The following is a 14,268-nucleotide window of genomic DNA, read 5'->3' on the forward strand; positions in this document are numbered from 1 at the left end:
CTTTCTGAGTAAGGAAGTCTATCCAGTCTAATAAAAATTGCATACTAGATCACCATAAAAAGTAAATTTTTGTACTTTGCTTTTGCATGCAGTCCTTATCCAGCCGTCCACTACACGCACGTTGACATCAGTAAGGAATTTCTTCCTTGTCCCTTCAGTTTCCAGATGTAGGCTCCAAGTCTCTTCAGTTTAAACCATTCAAGCCCATCTGTCACTGATTTACATACTTTCACATATTGTATGGCTGTTGTGAAGAATAGTAATAATGCATATTAAAATATGTAAATATACAACAAAGTGAAGTCAGGAAGTCACAGAATTCCACTCTCTATCATCTGTATCCTAAATAGAAATTAATGCTTTTACCTATAAAACTTAGTGCTCTTACATGTAAGGAAATATTCTGAGACTGACTTGTGACTTTCCCTAAAAAATGAGAAAACATTCTCAAAAGCAGCCAAATGTGGCCTCTGGCAGTAAGTAAAAATGTTTCAAGATGACCTAGGCACAATATAATATATGCTCATTTACAAAACCAAGCAATCATCCCACCTTCATGCTACTATAGGATGGAAAACAAAAAATAGTCATAGATATTACTTGTCTGCATCAGTCCTTAACAATCATAAGTAAAATCATGATGAAAGCAGAGGTAAGCTGTACATTTATCTAGGTAGAGAAGCATTTTCAACATGAGTTTGCTGATATGGAAAACTGTATAAAGATATCTTTGTCTTAGCTAACATTGGACTAATGGTATGGATAATAGTACACACCCAGCACTAAAACAATTATTATTCCTTCACAGAACTTAAAACAAATAAATCACATTTTAAAAGAGGAAAAAACATGGTGACAGACTTATCTTAATTGATTCCGTTGATTGTGCATGATTAGCTGATTCAAGTGGATATTTGAATCAATTGCCACCATTTTGCAGCGGACAGGGTAGGTGTACTCAAACCTCTTGGCAGAACACATATATATACAAGTGCTGCTGGAACAGCTCCAGATTAATAGGAGATCTAAGTGAAAATACATGCAGTTTGATTTTCAGGAAAAAAAAAAAAAAAAAAAAAAAAAAAAAAAAGTAACATTACCTGGCATATTAGGAACATTTTCACCGTAATAAATATGTATTAATAAAACACAAGTATATGTTTTAGCAATTTAACATTTCTTGTCTAAGGCTACTCTAGAATTAAAATCAATTTAGCTTCAACTGTTACATAGATTAATATTATTCAACAAAAGAGAGTGAATAGTTTAGTATGCATGAGCACCTTTTCTTGGCACTTCAACTACATTTACTTTTAGTAAGAATGGAAAAGAATTGATCTGGAGAAACATAGAAAACCTAATAGCCACAATTTAATTTCATTAAACAAAAATTATAGAAAGTATGGGATGTTTCTGAGAAACCTTATATTCAGATTTTTCTGCACATTTCAGTGTGAGGTTTGCTCCTCCTTTCTAGCCATTCCTTTTCTCTTTCATCCAGCTGAGGACCATGTCTGCAGTGTCCCTCAACAATGCCATTTCTACTATCCCACCGATACATTGATCACATGAACTGAGCCACACTGACAGAGGGAGTTAGTTTATCAAGTAGTGATAAAGCGCTGATGGCATTAAACTAGGATGCTACTTAGTGTCTTGGCTAACTATGGTTCATTGTGCAAATGAACCATAACTAAAGCAAGAAGCCTTGGGCCCCTTACCAAGACCAGTCTCCTAATAAGAGTGTGAGCCTGTCTTAAGAAACTGTTAGAAGCTGATCCTGCGAATGGACAAGAGCCAAGGAGTCTGCACAGAGACAAGAGGTCAGGTAGCGGTGACGAGGAAGAATCATCAATCTTCATCCCCACAACCCCCAACAACCACCACCAGGATACACTGCGCAAGCGCAGATGGGAGGAGTTTATGGAAATGACTCCTTGGAACTAATTTTAATATGAAGTGGGGACAGGTTATGAATATGTATAGGTGTATTGTGAAACTTCATGCATATGTAACTCTTCACTGCATATAACCAAGGCAAGTTGCCGCGTCAGGTGCACACAACTTTGGCGGGACTACCCCCTGTGCTGCCCAGCACAGAATAAACACAACTACTGTACAATCTGACTGATCGTGGAGTCCATTTTCTGCAAGTCAAAACTACAGTTCTTACAGTGTTCAAAAAATCATTATAATAAAACACAATTTATTGTAGCTAAAGCATTATATTGGCATATTAAATTTTGACTCAGCACTAAATTAGGATAAATTTTTCATACAAATTATCTGGTTTTGTTGCAAAGAAGAAGCAATTGACAATATCTGAGTAACACAATTACAATCTGACCTCCAGTGTAAACTACTAACTAGCTAATATAAGAAAATGACATACAATAAACTTTCTCCACATATATTACAAAGAAAGTAATGCTTTTTTATTATTTCTCATTTTTATTATTTCTCTCTATTATTTATCATTTTTCTCAGATAAAAAACAACATCATCTTTGGAGAAAAATTAAATGAAGGTTATCCATTTCAAACAAGTAAGGCAGGAAAACTAGGAAAAAAAAAAAAAAAAAAAGGCATAAAACCAAATAAAACATGCAATGTGACTTTAACAGCCTTTATTAACCCACAAAAACTGCTTCTTTCCCATATAATTTCTCTAAAATGTGCTGCTTCATTCAGCACCAGAACTCTATTGGTAGAACAAGAAAATGGTGCTACATTCTAAAGAAGGTATTTGCCCTTACAAATGTCAGCTTCACAAACTTTGCCATTTGAGAGATTTTTCCAAAACTGTTTCCTATCAGTATTGCTATAACAGATAATGTAGTCTCCTGCACCTCTGTAACCTCTCCTATTGTCAAGGCTGAGAAGACTACTCAAATGAGAAGTGTTCTGAAGCACACTGCTGGGTATATTTGAAAATGTGGGGTGGGGGGATGAGGGTGCGGAAGGAGGTAAGGGAAAAAAAAAGTGAGAACATACACTGTTTCAGTATTAATAAACAATGACATTAGCAGGATTCAGAAATATACAGGAATGTTGAGGAACATTTTCTTCAAAAAATAATGTCAAGCACTGAGAACTAAGTATATTTCCTATGTTACTATTAAACTGGAGAAGGACTTTTTATCGGGGAATGAAGTGATAAGAGGAGGGGTAATGGCTTTAAACTAAAAGAGAGGTGATTTAGATTAGACATTAGGAAGAAATTCTTTACTGTGAGGGGTGGTGAGGCACTAGAACAGGTTGCCCAGAGAAGCTGTGGATGCCCCATCCCTGGAGGCGTTCAAGGCCAAGCTGGATGGGGCTTTGGGCAATCTGTTCTAGTGGGTGGCATCCTTACTAGGTCATCCCCGTGTGATCTTCAAAGTCCTTTGCAACCCAACCCATTTTGTGATTCATCCTATGATTCTAAATCCTTCAAAATAAAATAATTTCAAATAATAAATAATAATTCCAAATAATAAAATAAAATAATTCAAAAAAAAAAAAAAATCCAAGGAAATTGGATTTTCATCCTTGTTCATTTTTTTTTATTTTTTATTTTTTACTTTTTTTTATAGAACCATGTTCTATATATATTTAGAAAGTTCAACGTTTGGGTGTGCATGTTGGTAGAGCAAAGACTCCCCATGCACCCAGCGCTGTTTACTTGCATTTTATAAATATTACTAAACTCAGATTGAGTTGTATCTTCATTTATAGCATAATCACTGAAAACCTGATTTAACAAGACATAATTTTAAGCAATACAGCATCCACTAGTAGTGCATCACCCAAAATGGACATAAGTGTGTTAAACCGAGGGGACTTCCCAAACAGGCTGTTACACCACCTCGGTTAATCTCTGTTCAAGTAGCGCCAGAGAGAGTAACTGGCAGGCTTGTCAGGGAATGATGGACAGGGTTGAGGAGCAAAGTGCTTGGAGTGATGTGACAGGAGCGAATCCCCCCGGCCAACAAACTAAGGTTCACCTCCAGCATTTGCACGAATGTAAGCAATGCACCATAATGGAGAAATGCCTCAAGGCAGTTTGTGGGGGGTCAGGACGGTGTGAGCTAGAGCTGTGTGTGCAGCTGCAAGGCTGGGATCTTCCTGGGAGCACAGAGGTGTGGTGGGAGGTGAGGGCTGCAGTGAAGGCTCTTCAGGAGAGACAGGCTGGGAAGATGAGGAGGTGGGGTTGCCCTTTCTCGTGAGAGGAAAAATATTACAGCAGGCTTTTCAGCATCCATAAACACTTAAAATATTATTTCAGGGAGTAAGTGGAAAGCAACATATAAAGTCGTAAGCTGTCTTTTAGCAATTGCTGCAGAAGGTGGTCTCTGACACGTTCATTTTGGCTTTTAACCCTGCACTCCCATCAGCGCCTTGTGTCACTTGGTGTGGGGCCACACTACATAAAACGTGTGGGCACACATTCAGCGTTTCTCAGGGGGGACATCCACCTCCCTCTGCCGCACACTGCCCTGACACAGCTCCTTTTCTACGAATGTCTCTGTCTGCGCCGCGCTCTGCCCTCAGGACACGGCTCCGGTTCCCCACCCCCCCCAGCAGCCGGGGCCGGGCCCCTGCGGGCGGCGCCGTCCCCTCGGCCGCCACCAGCCGCCGGGGGGCGCCGAGCCGGGGCCGCCCCAGCCGCACGGCGGCCCCGCGTTGCCCCGGAAGAGCTCGGCTGGGCTCGGCTCGGCACGGCACGGCAGGGCCCGGCACGGCACGGCTCTGCTGGGCTGTGCTGTGCTGTGCTGTGCTGGAAGATGGCCGAGTCGCCGGAGGAGGTGGCGGTGCTGGTGCAGCGGGTGGTGAAGGACATCCGCAACGCCTTCGCGCGGAACCCGCACATGTGAGCGGCGCCGCCGGGACGGGCACGGGCACGGGCACGGGCAGGGGCTGGGCACGGGCACGGGGCTGCGGAGGGTCCGGGGCTGCCCTCCCGGCTGCCCTTCGCCTGCCCGGCCTGTAGCTAAGCGCTTGGGTGGGTGGCCGGGTTGTAGCAGGCAGCCTGTGGGTGCTGCCTACAACAAGGCGCCGCGCTCCGCCGTGGAGTTTCGCTGCTAGGTGGTGAGCCGTGGTGGGCTGTAGGCAGGCGGTGTTTGTGAATGAACGCCCTGAGCCTCTTCGGTCCCGCACTGCTTCTCCGAAATTCCTCAGCGGTGGCAAAGCTGTGTTTTGGGGGAACACGCTGCTGCTGCTGCTGCTGCTGCTGCTGCTCTTCCCTTTCGTGCAATCCAGGGGATGAAAGTAGGTTACAAGAGCCATGTGCAGCCAGACCGATGCGCTGTGTCATGCCTGGAGCGAGCGGGCACGGGCTGGGTACCGCTCCCCCGAGGTGGGCAGGGGGAGGTCAGCCCGCCCAGCTCCTGGGACACAGCTCCCGTGGGGATAAAACAGGCGCCAGGCCCTTGGCTGCAGGCCTTCTGCCTCTGGAGCAGCGGGTTGCAGCCCCAGTGGGCATAGATCTGACGCCCTGCCTTCCTCCAGTGCGCCGAGATGGTTGTGATCCTTTGCAGTCCCTGGCAAACATTATCCTCTTCAGCTGAGTGTCCCGTTTGTGCCACAGATCCAGCTTTGAATTCCTTAAATCTGGCTCCGCAGAGAATAAGAGGCTTGCCCAGTGCGCAGTGTGCATTCAGGACCTCATACTTTTGTCCCCAACTCTAATCACTCGTATGGTATTTGTTGTCCCATTTGCTGTCTGAGACTTTGTTCACTTGCCCCCATTGCTTCTGTCGGAATGGATGCTCTATTCTGGCACGCTCCATGCTTTCTAAGGTTTAAACAGGGTGTTGTCTCTGGTGAACAATAAAAACATGTAAAAATTCAATTTGGGGCTAACTAGAATGTTTTTCTTTCTCTTTTATGTATTTATTTTAAATTAGATTTGGAGCAAGCTTTCATAAAGCTGTGAAGTTTACTGGAAGGTACTTTTACCCAGTCCCTACAAGGATAGGTCCTGATAAAATCATTGGCATGGGTTGTCCCACTGGAACTGATGGACTGCCAACACTGAACAGATCAGTGCATGCTTTCTTTATCAACTTTGCTTTTCTTATGCATGTGAGGTCAAACAGAACATATGATTCACTTGTCAAAAAAGTACCTGAGTTGTGGGTGTAATTGGGAAGCTGAACTCTTAGATGGTAGCCCAGCATTTGTGTGTGAAATCTGAGGTGCTTTCTAGTTTGCAGACAATGATTTATATCAGTTCAGTTTGGATCACTTTTTCTGTCTCAATTCACCATGTTCTTACTGTGTTTAAAAAACACACTTCATTTTATGAGATTCAAAACTCTAAATCGAGGCATTTTTGGTATGATTGCAAATTTCTCTGCTGGGGACCGAGAAAGAAGTTTTCTTTGTTAAGTCCTTATTGATGTGAAACTCGTCTTGCTGCTGCCAGAGCTCAGCAGATGGTTGCACGTAACTTCTCCAGTCTCCATGCAGGTTGAAGAAGCTCTGTAATGACTGAGGCCTTCAGTGACAACCTCGTTCAAATCATCCACTGAGTTCTAGCAGCTTCCATCGTGTGTTTTAGGAATGTGAGTTACCATGATACATTGATCACCTGTAAATCCAAAGGTAATTCATGGAGGTTTTGGAACATGACCAGAGTACCTGCTTTTAGGAAAAGAATTGCAAGTACACCAAAAAATCATAAAATTCACCGGACAATAATGGAAAACCAGAGAATTTAGGGAGTGAAATGTTGCTTTCACAGTAGGTTGTGTTTCAGGTGATAGCAAAGAACAGCAGCCCTCGATTACTGTTTCCTTTGGTATTGTGAGCACCTTGTATCTTGACCTAAATGTGGGCATCCTCCGTCCTGCAGCTGGCTTGTGCAGTCATGTCGATATGACCGAGGTGTGCCCACGCCTGGGCCGGATCGATTCAGCAGGAGTAAGTGCCAGGTCCCGCTCTGGAGTCACAGCAACCCCAGAAGAGCTGGTGGTTGGATCTGAGGATCTTTTAAGTTCTTTTCCAACCTGTATGATCCTACTATTCTGTGGCCGAAGGCTGTCTGCAGAAGATTAGGGGTATTTCAGTCATTTACTTTTACAAGCGCTAATTGGGTCACTGGTGCCTGCACATGAGTCCTGCTGCAGAAGCTTTTTTCTTGGGGGTGTACGATGGAGCAAAGGCTGCAGGAGTTCTCAAGCAGTGCCTGTTGGACTGACAAAATGAACGGCCTGCCCTCTTACTTGCTCCTTTTGCAGACCAGAGGGGCCTTCAGGAGCAGCCAGCTGGAAAAGGTGGTGGTTTGTATGGATTGTTTTGGCCGCAAGTTAGGCACCCTGTCGTGGATAAATCTGCTCTTCTGGTATTTTAAAGTATAAATTCTGTTCCCTCTCAGGAACTGAATGCCACATATGGTTTCTGAACCACCCAGGTCATCAGAAGCAATACCAGGGTGTTGTAGACAGCATCTCTACCAGATGACAAGTCCTGGTTGCATCTTGGGAAAACCAAGCAGTTACCAGATACACCATTTCTTGTGTTGCATTGTGTCTTCACAATTTTCGTTGTGCCATGGTATGGTCCTCTGCCTCTTGGCTTGCTGAGCATGACCCCAGAGTTGGGGTGTTTGGTTTGTTGGAGTGTTTGCAAACCCTATCTGTCGTTGTGGCATCTTCAATGCAGCGTTGTGAAATTTAGCTTTCCCAAATCAGACCTTTTTTACTTGGTAAGGACAGAAGGTGTGGGTGTGTGGTTCTCTGTTTTTTTTTTGTTTGTTTTTTCCCCTTGCTCTTTACCTTTGGTGTACTGTCTATAGGCATTAGCTGGTAAATTTTAGTGGTTATTCACAGAGTTAATTAGCAAAGCTGCAGGTAATTGTATCTTTCTTGCAGCTGAGGCCCCATGTGTCCCAGTATGCAAGGCCAGACAAAGTTTGACCGAGGACTGTAGGTTTAAGATTCATAAATGCAATGGAGCCAGCAGTAAGTACCAAATTTAGGCTATAAGGCACCCTCTTGAAAGCAGCAGTCTGGAGTGATATTGTAGGTCTAATCTGACTAGCTTTGTGAAAACCTTAACTTGTTTTTTCAGTGGAGCAGCAAGCATTAAAATCTTTTTTTTTGATACTTATTGCTTATGGTGTAGTGGGCAGTAAAACGCAGAGTTTTCCTTTTCTGTTCCCAGGTGACGAGAGATGGGTAGGGGACCTGGCTGTGCATTTGGAGACAGAGCCAAGCTATTTGGGGATGTCTTCCCTCAGGTTACTTGTGCTCTTCGTGGCTTGTTGCAGTCTGACAGAACAAATCAGTTTCCTGAAAAAGCAGATATACTTGTTCTTTAACAAGCTCGTGGTGTCACTTTTGCTTTTAGACACTGAACTAAATCAGCGTATTCAGATTATCCAGTAACAAAATTAGTTTAAGGTAACTGAGTTGAGGTTACAGGGTTGGAGCATATATGTAGGCCTTGTACTGAGAAAATTTAAGGTGGTTCTGAAAACCACAGCAGATTTTTTTTTTTCTTGCCTGAGACCTGAGGAGCTCCCTTCTCAGCAACAGACATTTTTCTATGAAACAGGGCATAAAGGCGAAATCATTCATAATAGCAAGTATAGAATAATACTGCTTTTGGTTCAGGTGAGTGTGAATAATTGACGGTCTTGTTTGTTTTTAAGAAGCTGTTATGACCACTCTTCCAACGCTCATGCCTACTAAAAGCTGAGGAAAAAGGAAAAAATTATATCGCCCCTTGAAACTAAAAAGCTTCTGATGCTGCTGCTGTGTTTGCTGGTATTAATTTTTGTGCCCATGTTTTATTTATTTGATTTTTTTTCTAGAGGCTTGGTTAATGTTGGTACTGTGAAAATACAAAGCAGGGACCTTGCCCATTCAAGATTTTTGAGAAAACCTGGTGTAACTTTTCTGGGTATGTTCAGAAAAGCCAGAATCACCAGAAGGAATCTTCTTAGATAGCATTTTAAAGATTTTGAATTCATTCTTGTTAATCCGGTCATGGATGAACATTACATTGAGGCTGTTCAGCATGTCTTGAAGTGTTCCTGTTTTTCTGTTGCTACTGCACTGGGGAGCTAAAATAAAATTTTGTAGAGGCGCTTAACCAAAACCACAGCTAGCTTTTATATTGTGTCTGAATAAATTGTGTGGTGATAAAATATGTTTAGGCTTTTTTTCTTTCCCCCCTCAACTTAAATCTTTATTTGCACTTTAAAACGTGTTTGAATCACTTATTACTGAGTTAATTTGCTGCATGATTGTGCAGAGGATGGCTTTCTCAAAACACATTTTATCATACCTGAAGTGTAGGAAGAAACAAGAGGGTGAGTTGAGAATAATGAGCACAGACTTCTGTAACATCAGGGAAAAAGGTGATGAACTGGCAGGGAGCACTGCTTTTTGAGAAAAATAATTGGTAAATACTGCAAGTAAGTTTAATTATATTTCTTTCTGTTTGTTTGTTTGTTTTTAAAGAGATGAAATAGGATTAATACCCTGTCCTGAAGCCAGATATAACCGGAGCCCTATAGTCCTGGTAGAAAACAAGCTTGGTGTGGAGAGCTGGTGCGTCAAGTTTCTTTTGCCATATGTCCACAATAAACTTCTGCTCTACAGACAAAGAAAACAATGGCTGAACAAAGATGGTAAGTTACCCAGATGTAGAATAGTATTTTACCTGATTTTAACACACATTTTTTTATTTACCTTTTTTGGACACTACACTGCCCCTTCTTGAAGGCAGCCTAACCTGCTCTGACAGAACTGAGTGCAGCGCTCAGGCTTTATGTTGTGCTTCATGGTGACACGAACAAGTTGTATTGCTGCTTGGTTGACAATGCAAATCCTTCCTCTCTTGCCACATTGGAAGGTTGAGAGGGAAGTGAGTTATTCCCATTTCTGTGTACAGAAGGAAGTATGCCCTGAGACAGAAGGGCAGTTATGGAGATGTGTGGATTTGAAGTAAGAAAGAAGTGCAATGCTTTTTGGACTTAGGGGTACCAGGAATCATGTGTCCAAACAACTTAGTAATTGTAAAACTCTATTCCCTTTTTCCTTTTTTTGTTATTGTCGCTCTGTTTTTTAATTTGTTTTACTTGCGTGAAAAATACTTTTCTATGTATTGTCTATTTTGAATGCGTGGTTTTTTTTCTAAAGATTTTTTTTTAAAGAATTATAAGCAAGTGTGACATGGGATATTTGACTCTTTACAAAGTCACTTATTCTGTTGAAAGCAAGAATGAAAAAGGGTAGCTGTAGTTTAGGAAACTAATTTTTCTGTTTATGGCTTTAGGTCTCTTCTAAATGGCAGTCAGCTTAAAAATTTTTCTTCCTGTATGTTTCTCTCAGTTGGATGCAAATTTACTGGCACACTGCTCCTTTTAGGCAGGTTCTTGTGCTTTCTTGTGGTGACACCGTCTGTCTGGTGCATTCCTGTCTGTCCAGCAGGAATGGCAAGGGAGTTCTGACTGTTCAGAAAGCGTCCCTACTTTCCTCACAGATGAAGCATCTCAGAATCTCTTCTCTCAAAACACAGGCCAAAATTATGCATCAGAAAACAGTGGAGCGCTGCAAAGTTTATATAAGTACCTGTTTGTCTATTGAATCTTGTTTGATTTTCTTCCTTTGAAGAGTAACTCCCTTCTCCTTTGTTTCTTTAATTATGGAAGCCAATGTCACATGTTTGAGAAGAGATGACCGACAGTATTTTCATGTCTTCTGAGCAACTCCTGTAAACCATGATCAGGACCTCACCTTGTTAGTAGCACATTTAGAAGCAATGTACAGCTTACAGCATTTAGCATGCTGTACCCTTAAAAGAGTCTCACGTTTGATAGGAAATTCTAGTGGAAACTGAACTACAGTGATGGAGGAAATGAAGGTAGAAGTCTTTCCCAGACAGACCTACACAATTGTTTATAACATAGGTTAAGTAGTCATACTGTATCAAGAGACATTACCTTTTCTGTACATTTGAAATGTAATATCCTCAAGGATTTCCTACTGAATTCTTTTTTGTAGGTAAGACTTCAGAGTGAGAATTTGGCAAGGTAGCTGTTTTCTTTTGCATATAGTGAAAGTATAAATTTATTGCTGCTGCAAACCCAATTGGGAATTCTATTGCTATTTGTAATAAACAGTGGTTGCAAATACAGTCTCCCGTTACCTCTTCTGTGTTGTCTGAATTACCATAAGCCATTTTAGGTAGAATGAAGAAGAACAGGGTCCCGATTAGGGTGTATGATTTCATCTGATACTCTTCTGGCAGGATCCTAGAAGAAGCCAGTCCTTAATAACTTACTGAGAGATGTTTAATTTTATCATGGCTTCTTTTGAAAGCTTGAACGTTTTCTGGGATCCACGATCAAGAGTACTTTTTGCTATTGTTGTAGTTTAGAAGTCCCAGTTTGATAATATGTTTTTATCCTTTCTCCAAATTGTTTTAATATATGCATGTATATTATTTGTGCACATCAACAAGACAGTTGTCTGAAATTGCTACGTATCTTCTCCTTATTCAGAGTATCATTGTGCACATTCCCAGAATATCCTTACTTCCCATAAATCTGCAATTCCACTTCTAAGGCAGTGGAATTTTTTCTTCTTCTAAATTCTTCTAATTTCTTTTCTTTTAAAACAGTGGAATCTTTTTTTTTTTCTTCTGAAAAGCTCATTAGTGTGATACACGTACAGAAATAAAAATCTGGATACAGTCACATTTGAAAAGAAAACAAGCTAAAAATATACAGTCATTGTTGCCCTCTTGCATCTGAGGAAGCTTTTAATGTACAGAATGATACCTATTTTGTGAGCATCTGTGATGCTGTATTTTGATTAAAATGTATCCAGCAGAAAGTGCTTTTAAAATTTTAAATAAAAGACATGTTGAGTTTTGTTATTGACACAAAGAGAACTATCTGGCAACTCCTACCTATGTGTGCCAGATCTGTCACATGACATTGCATGGAAAAACTCAGAGGTTACTAAAATTGTGTCATTTGACATCTCTGGCTCAGAATTCATATTTCGTGAAATCTACATCTGCTGTTTGTTACAGCAAATGTCAAAGTAAATTGGACTGAAAGAAATGGTTATTGCTTGGAGACTTTCCTTTTGTCTGCTTCCTTCCTTTGATCATGTTCAGGATACGGTGATTTTTAATTTTTTTTTTCAAACACTTCTGTAAAACAAAATGTTAGATAAGCTAGTGCTTAAATTGTGCATGCCTTGGTGCTGTTTCAGACCTTGGGCAATACCAGAATAATAACATTAATGTGAAATCATGCCTGTAGGACAAACAAACTATATTCTTCTACGTGGAGTTATGTAGTCTCTGAAAACTGTTTCGTAAATGAATTTGAAAGATCGATATAGGCTGTAATAAACTTCATTTAACATATCCTATATGTCATAGACTATATAATGATGGTACCTAATAATTACTAAAACAATTAATAAAATTCAACCCTAAAAAGTTCAGACTTTTTAATGTCCAAGTTCAGCAGCTCTGTGTTGTCTGTAATGAAGTCCTTTGTCACAGTATTCTGTTGTTTATCTCAGTTTCATCTTATCCCACATTTTGCAGTCCCATTTACCTTTCACTTCTATAGCAAATACCTTTTCCTCCTATAGCAAATAAAAAAGGTCCTGAAGGCAGATCTCCTTATTGTGCAGTCCTGGTGCCTTGACGCTTCTGTGATTGAGCAGAAGCATTGGACCCTTTAGATATAGCCTGCAGACTTGTTTGCAAAGTGATAAGCAGCTGAAAATGAAATGCATGATAAGTGTCAGTCAACCTAGATCTGGCGGTTGAAACTCTTCACGATATGTTTTAAAAAATGTACTACACCAGCAATCTGCTGGCAGTTTAGTTTAAATAGAAGGCAAGACTAAGATGGATGTGGCTCTTGTCTAGGGGAAAAGCAAATACTAACATTTTGTATGGGGTTCCTTCTTTTCTGTTTGTGTTGTTGTATTTAATAAACACCAGCTGGGGAGAAGGTTGGTTGAACAGAGTAACAATGCAGTTACTTAAATATAGGAGAACCATTTTTGGTTTTTAGCGTTGGTTTGTGTTTAGCAGCAAAGGTAGTAATTGCTGGATTTTTTCCTTCAAGAAGCTCTCAGTTGCCCTATAGGAGTTATGTGAATTTGACATAAAGAAGATTTATGTTACCTTGCATAACATAGTAAGAAGTGATTATTAGCTGTTGACCCATTGCATTTTGGAAGGCAGGAAGTGTGTTACTATATGTTAGTATTGTTTATGACTCGAGGTAATAATAACAGAATAATTAGTGTTTAAATGTGTGTATTGATGACAAATACAATCTATAGACTTTTGTAAAAGGTAGAGTAACTGCTAATATATTAAGAAGGTTAAATGGAAAGTGTAAATGAAACAACCACAGCTCACAATTTTACTTTATATTTCTTCTTATACATCTGCTTTTGATTTGATGGATGTTGCCAATGTGACTTTTTGAGTGTACAAATAAAACCATAGCCAGCAAAATACTTACTAGGTGTTAAATTTTACATATGTGAGTAATCCTGAATATTTTATTGTGGACACTGGCATTTATCCGTGTAAAATTAAATAGGTGTTAAATAGGTGTTGAAGTACTTTGCTGTCTCAGAGGTTGAATAAGCCAAAGAAAAAGCTGTGTACATCTAGGCATCATATAAAGAAAAGTGGTTGCACATCTTAGATGGACTTCATGCCCCAGCAACAAATAGGTCTTTAAACAAAAAATTTTCATTAAAGTCAAAAACAAAACAAAACGGCAAAAAAGAGAAACACGAAAAAACAAATTCAGCTTAATTCTTTAATGTACTTTTTAAAATGTCACCATTAACAGCTCAGTTCAAAATTGTCAATTCAAAATTATAACTTATAGGCAAGAGCATCATGAGGAGCACAAACTTGCTCTGTCAGACATAAGTGAACAAGTAGGTATGCAGTTATAAACAAAGCTATTCCACTTTTTCACACAGTTAAATAACAACTGACCTCTCTGAGAAACATCTTGGTTAAAATATAAATTAAGTAATTTTCCTGTCCATCTCTGAGAGCATATGATGTGTTTGAATCTGTCTATCTAGTTATTTATATCTCTCTATATAAAAGTATATATCTACATATCTGTATATATGTACAGATATACAGTATATATCTATACATCTGTATGTCTATCTATTCGTATGTATGTATACCATCTATCTAGATAGATAAACAGGTAGCAGTCAGAAATTTCCAGCTGCAGACTTCTTAGATAAGAGTAGTTAACAAT

At 40.2% G+C, this 14,268-nt stretch overlaps 1 protein-coding gene across 1 annotated transcript in view; it reads left to right on the forward strand.

Moving 5' to 3' along the window:
• Nucleotides 1-4,709: 4,709 nt before the first annotated feature.
• Nucleotides 4,710-14,268, forward strand: part of PTAR1 (protein prenyltransferase alpha subunit repeat containing 1) — a 29,142-nt gene continuing 19,583 nt past the window's right edge. Inside the window, exons 1-2 of the mRNA XM_032206539.1 lie at nucleotides 4,710-4,851; nucleotides 9,452-9,621. Coding sequence (XP_032062430.1) covers nucleotides 4,766-4,851; nucleotides 9,452-9,621 — 256 coding nt within the window. The 5' untranslated portion in view covers nucleotides 4,710-4,765. The remainder of the gene's footprint in view (nucleotides 4,852-9,451; nucleotides 9,622-14,268) is intronic.

Source organism: Aythya fuligula, chromosome Z (assembly GCF_009819795.1).
Source record: "Aythya fuligula isolate bAytFul2 chromosome Z, bAytFul2.pri, whole genome shotgun sequence".
In the NCBI taxonomy this organism is placed as follows: domain Eukaryota; kingdom Metazoa; phylum Chordata; class Aves; order Anseriformes; family Anatidae; genus Aythya; species Aythya fuligula.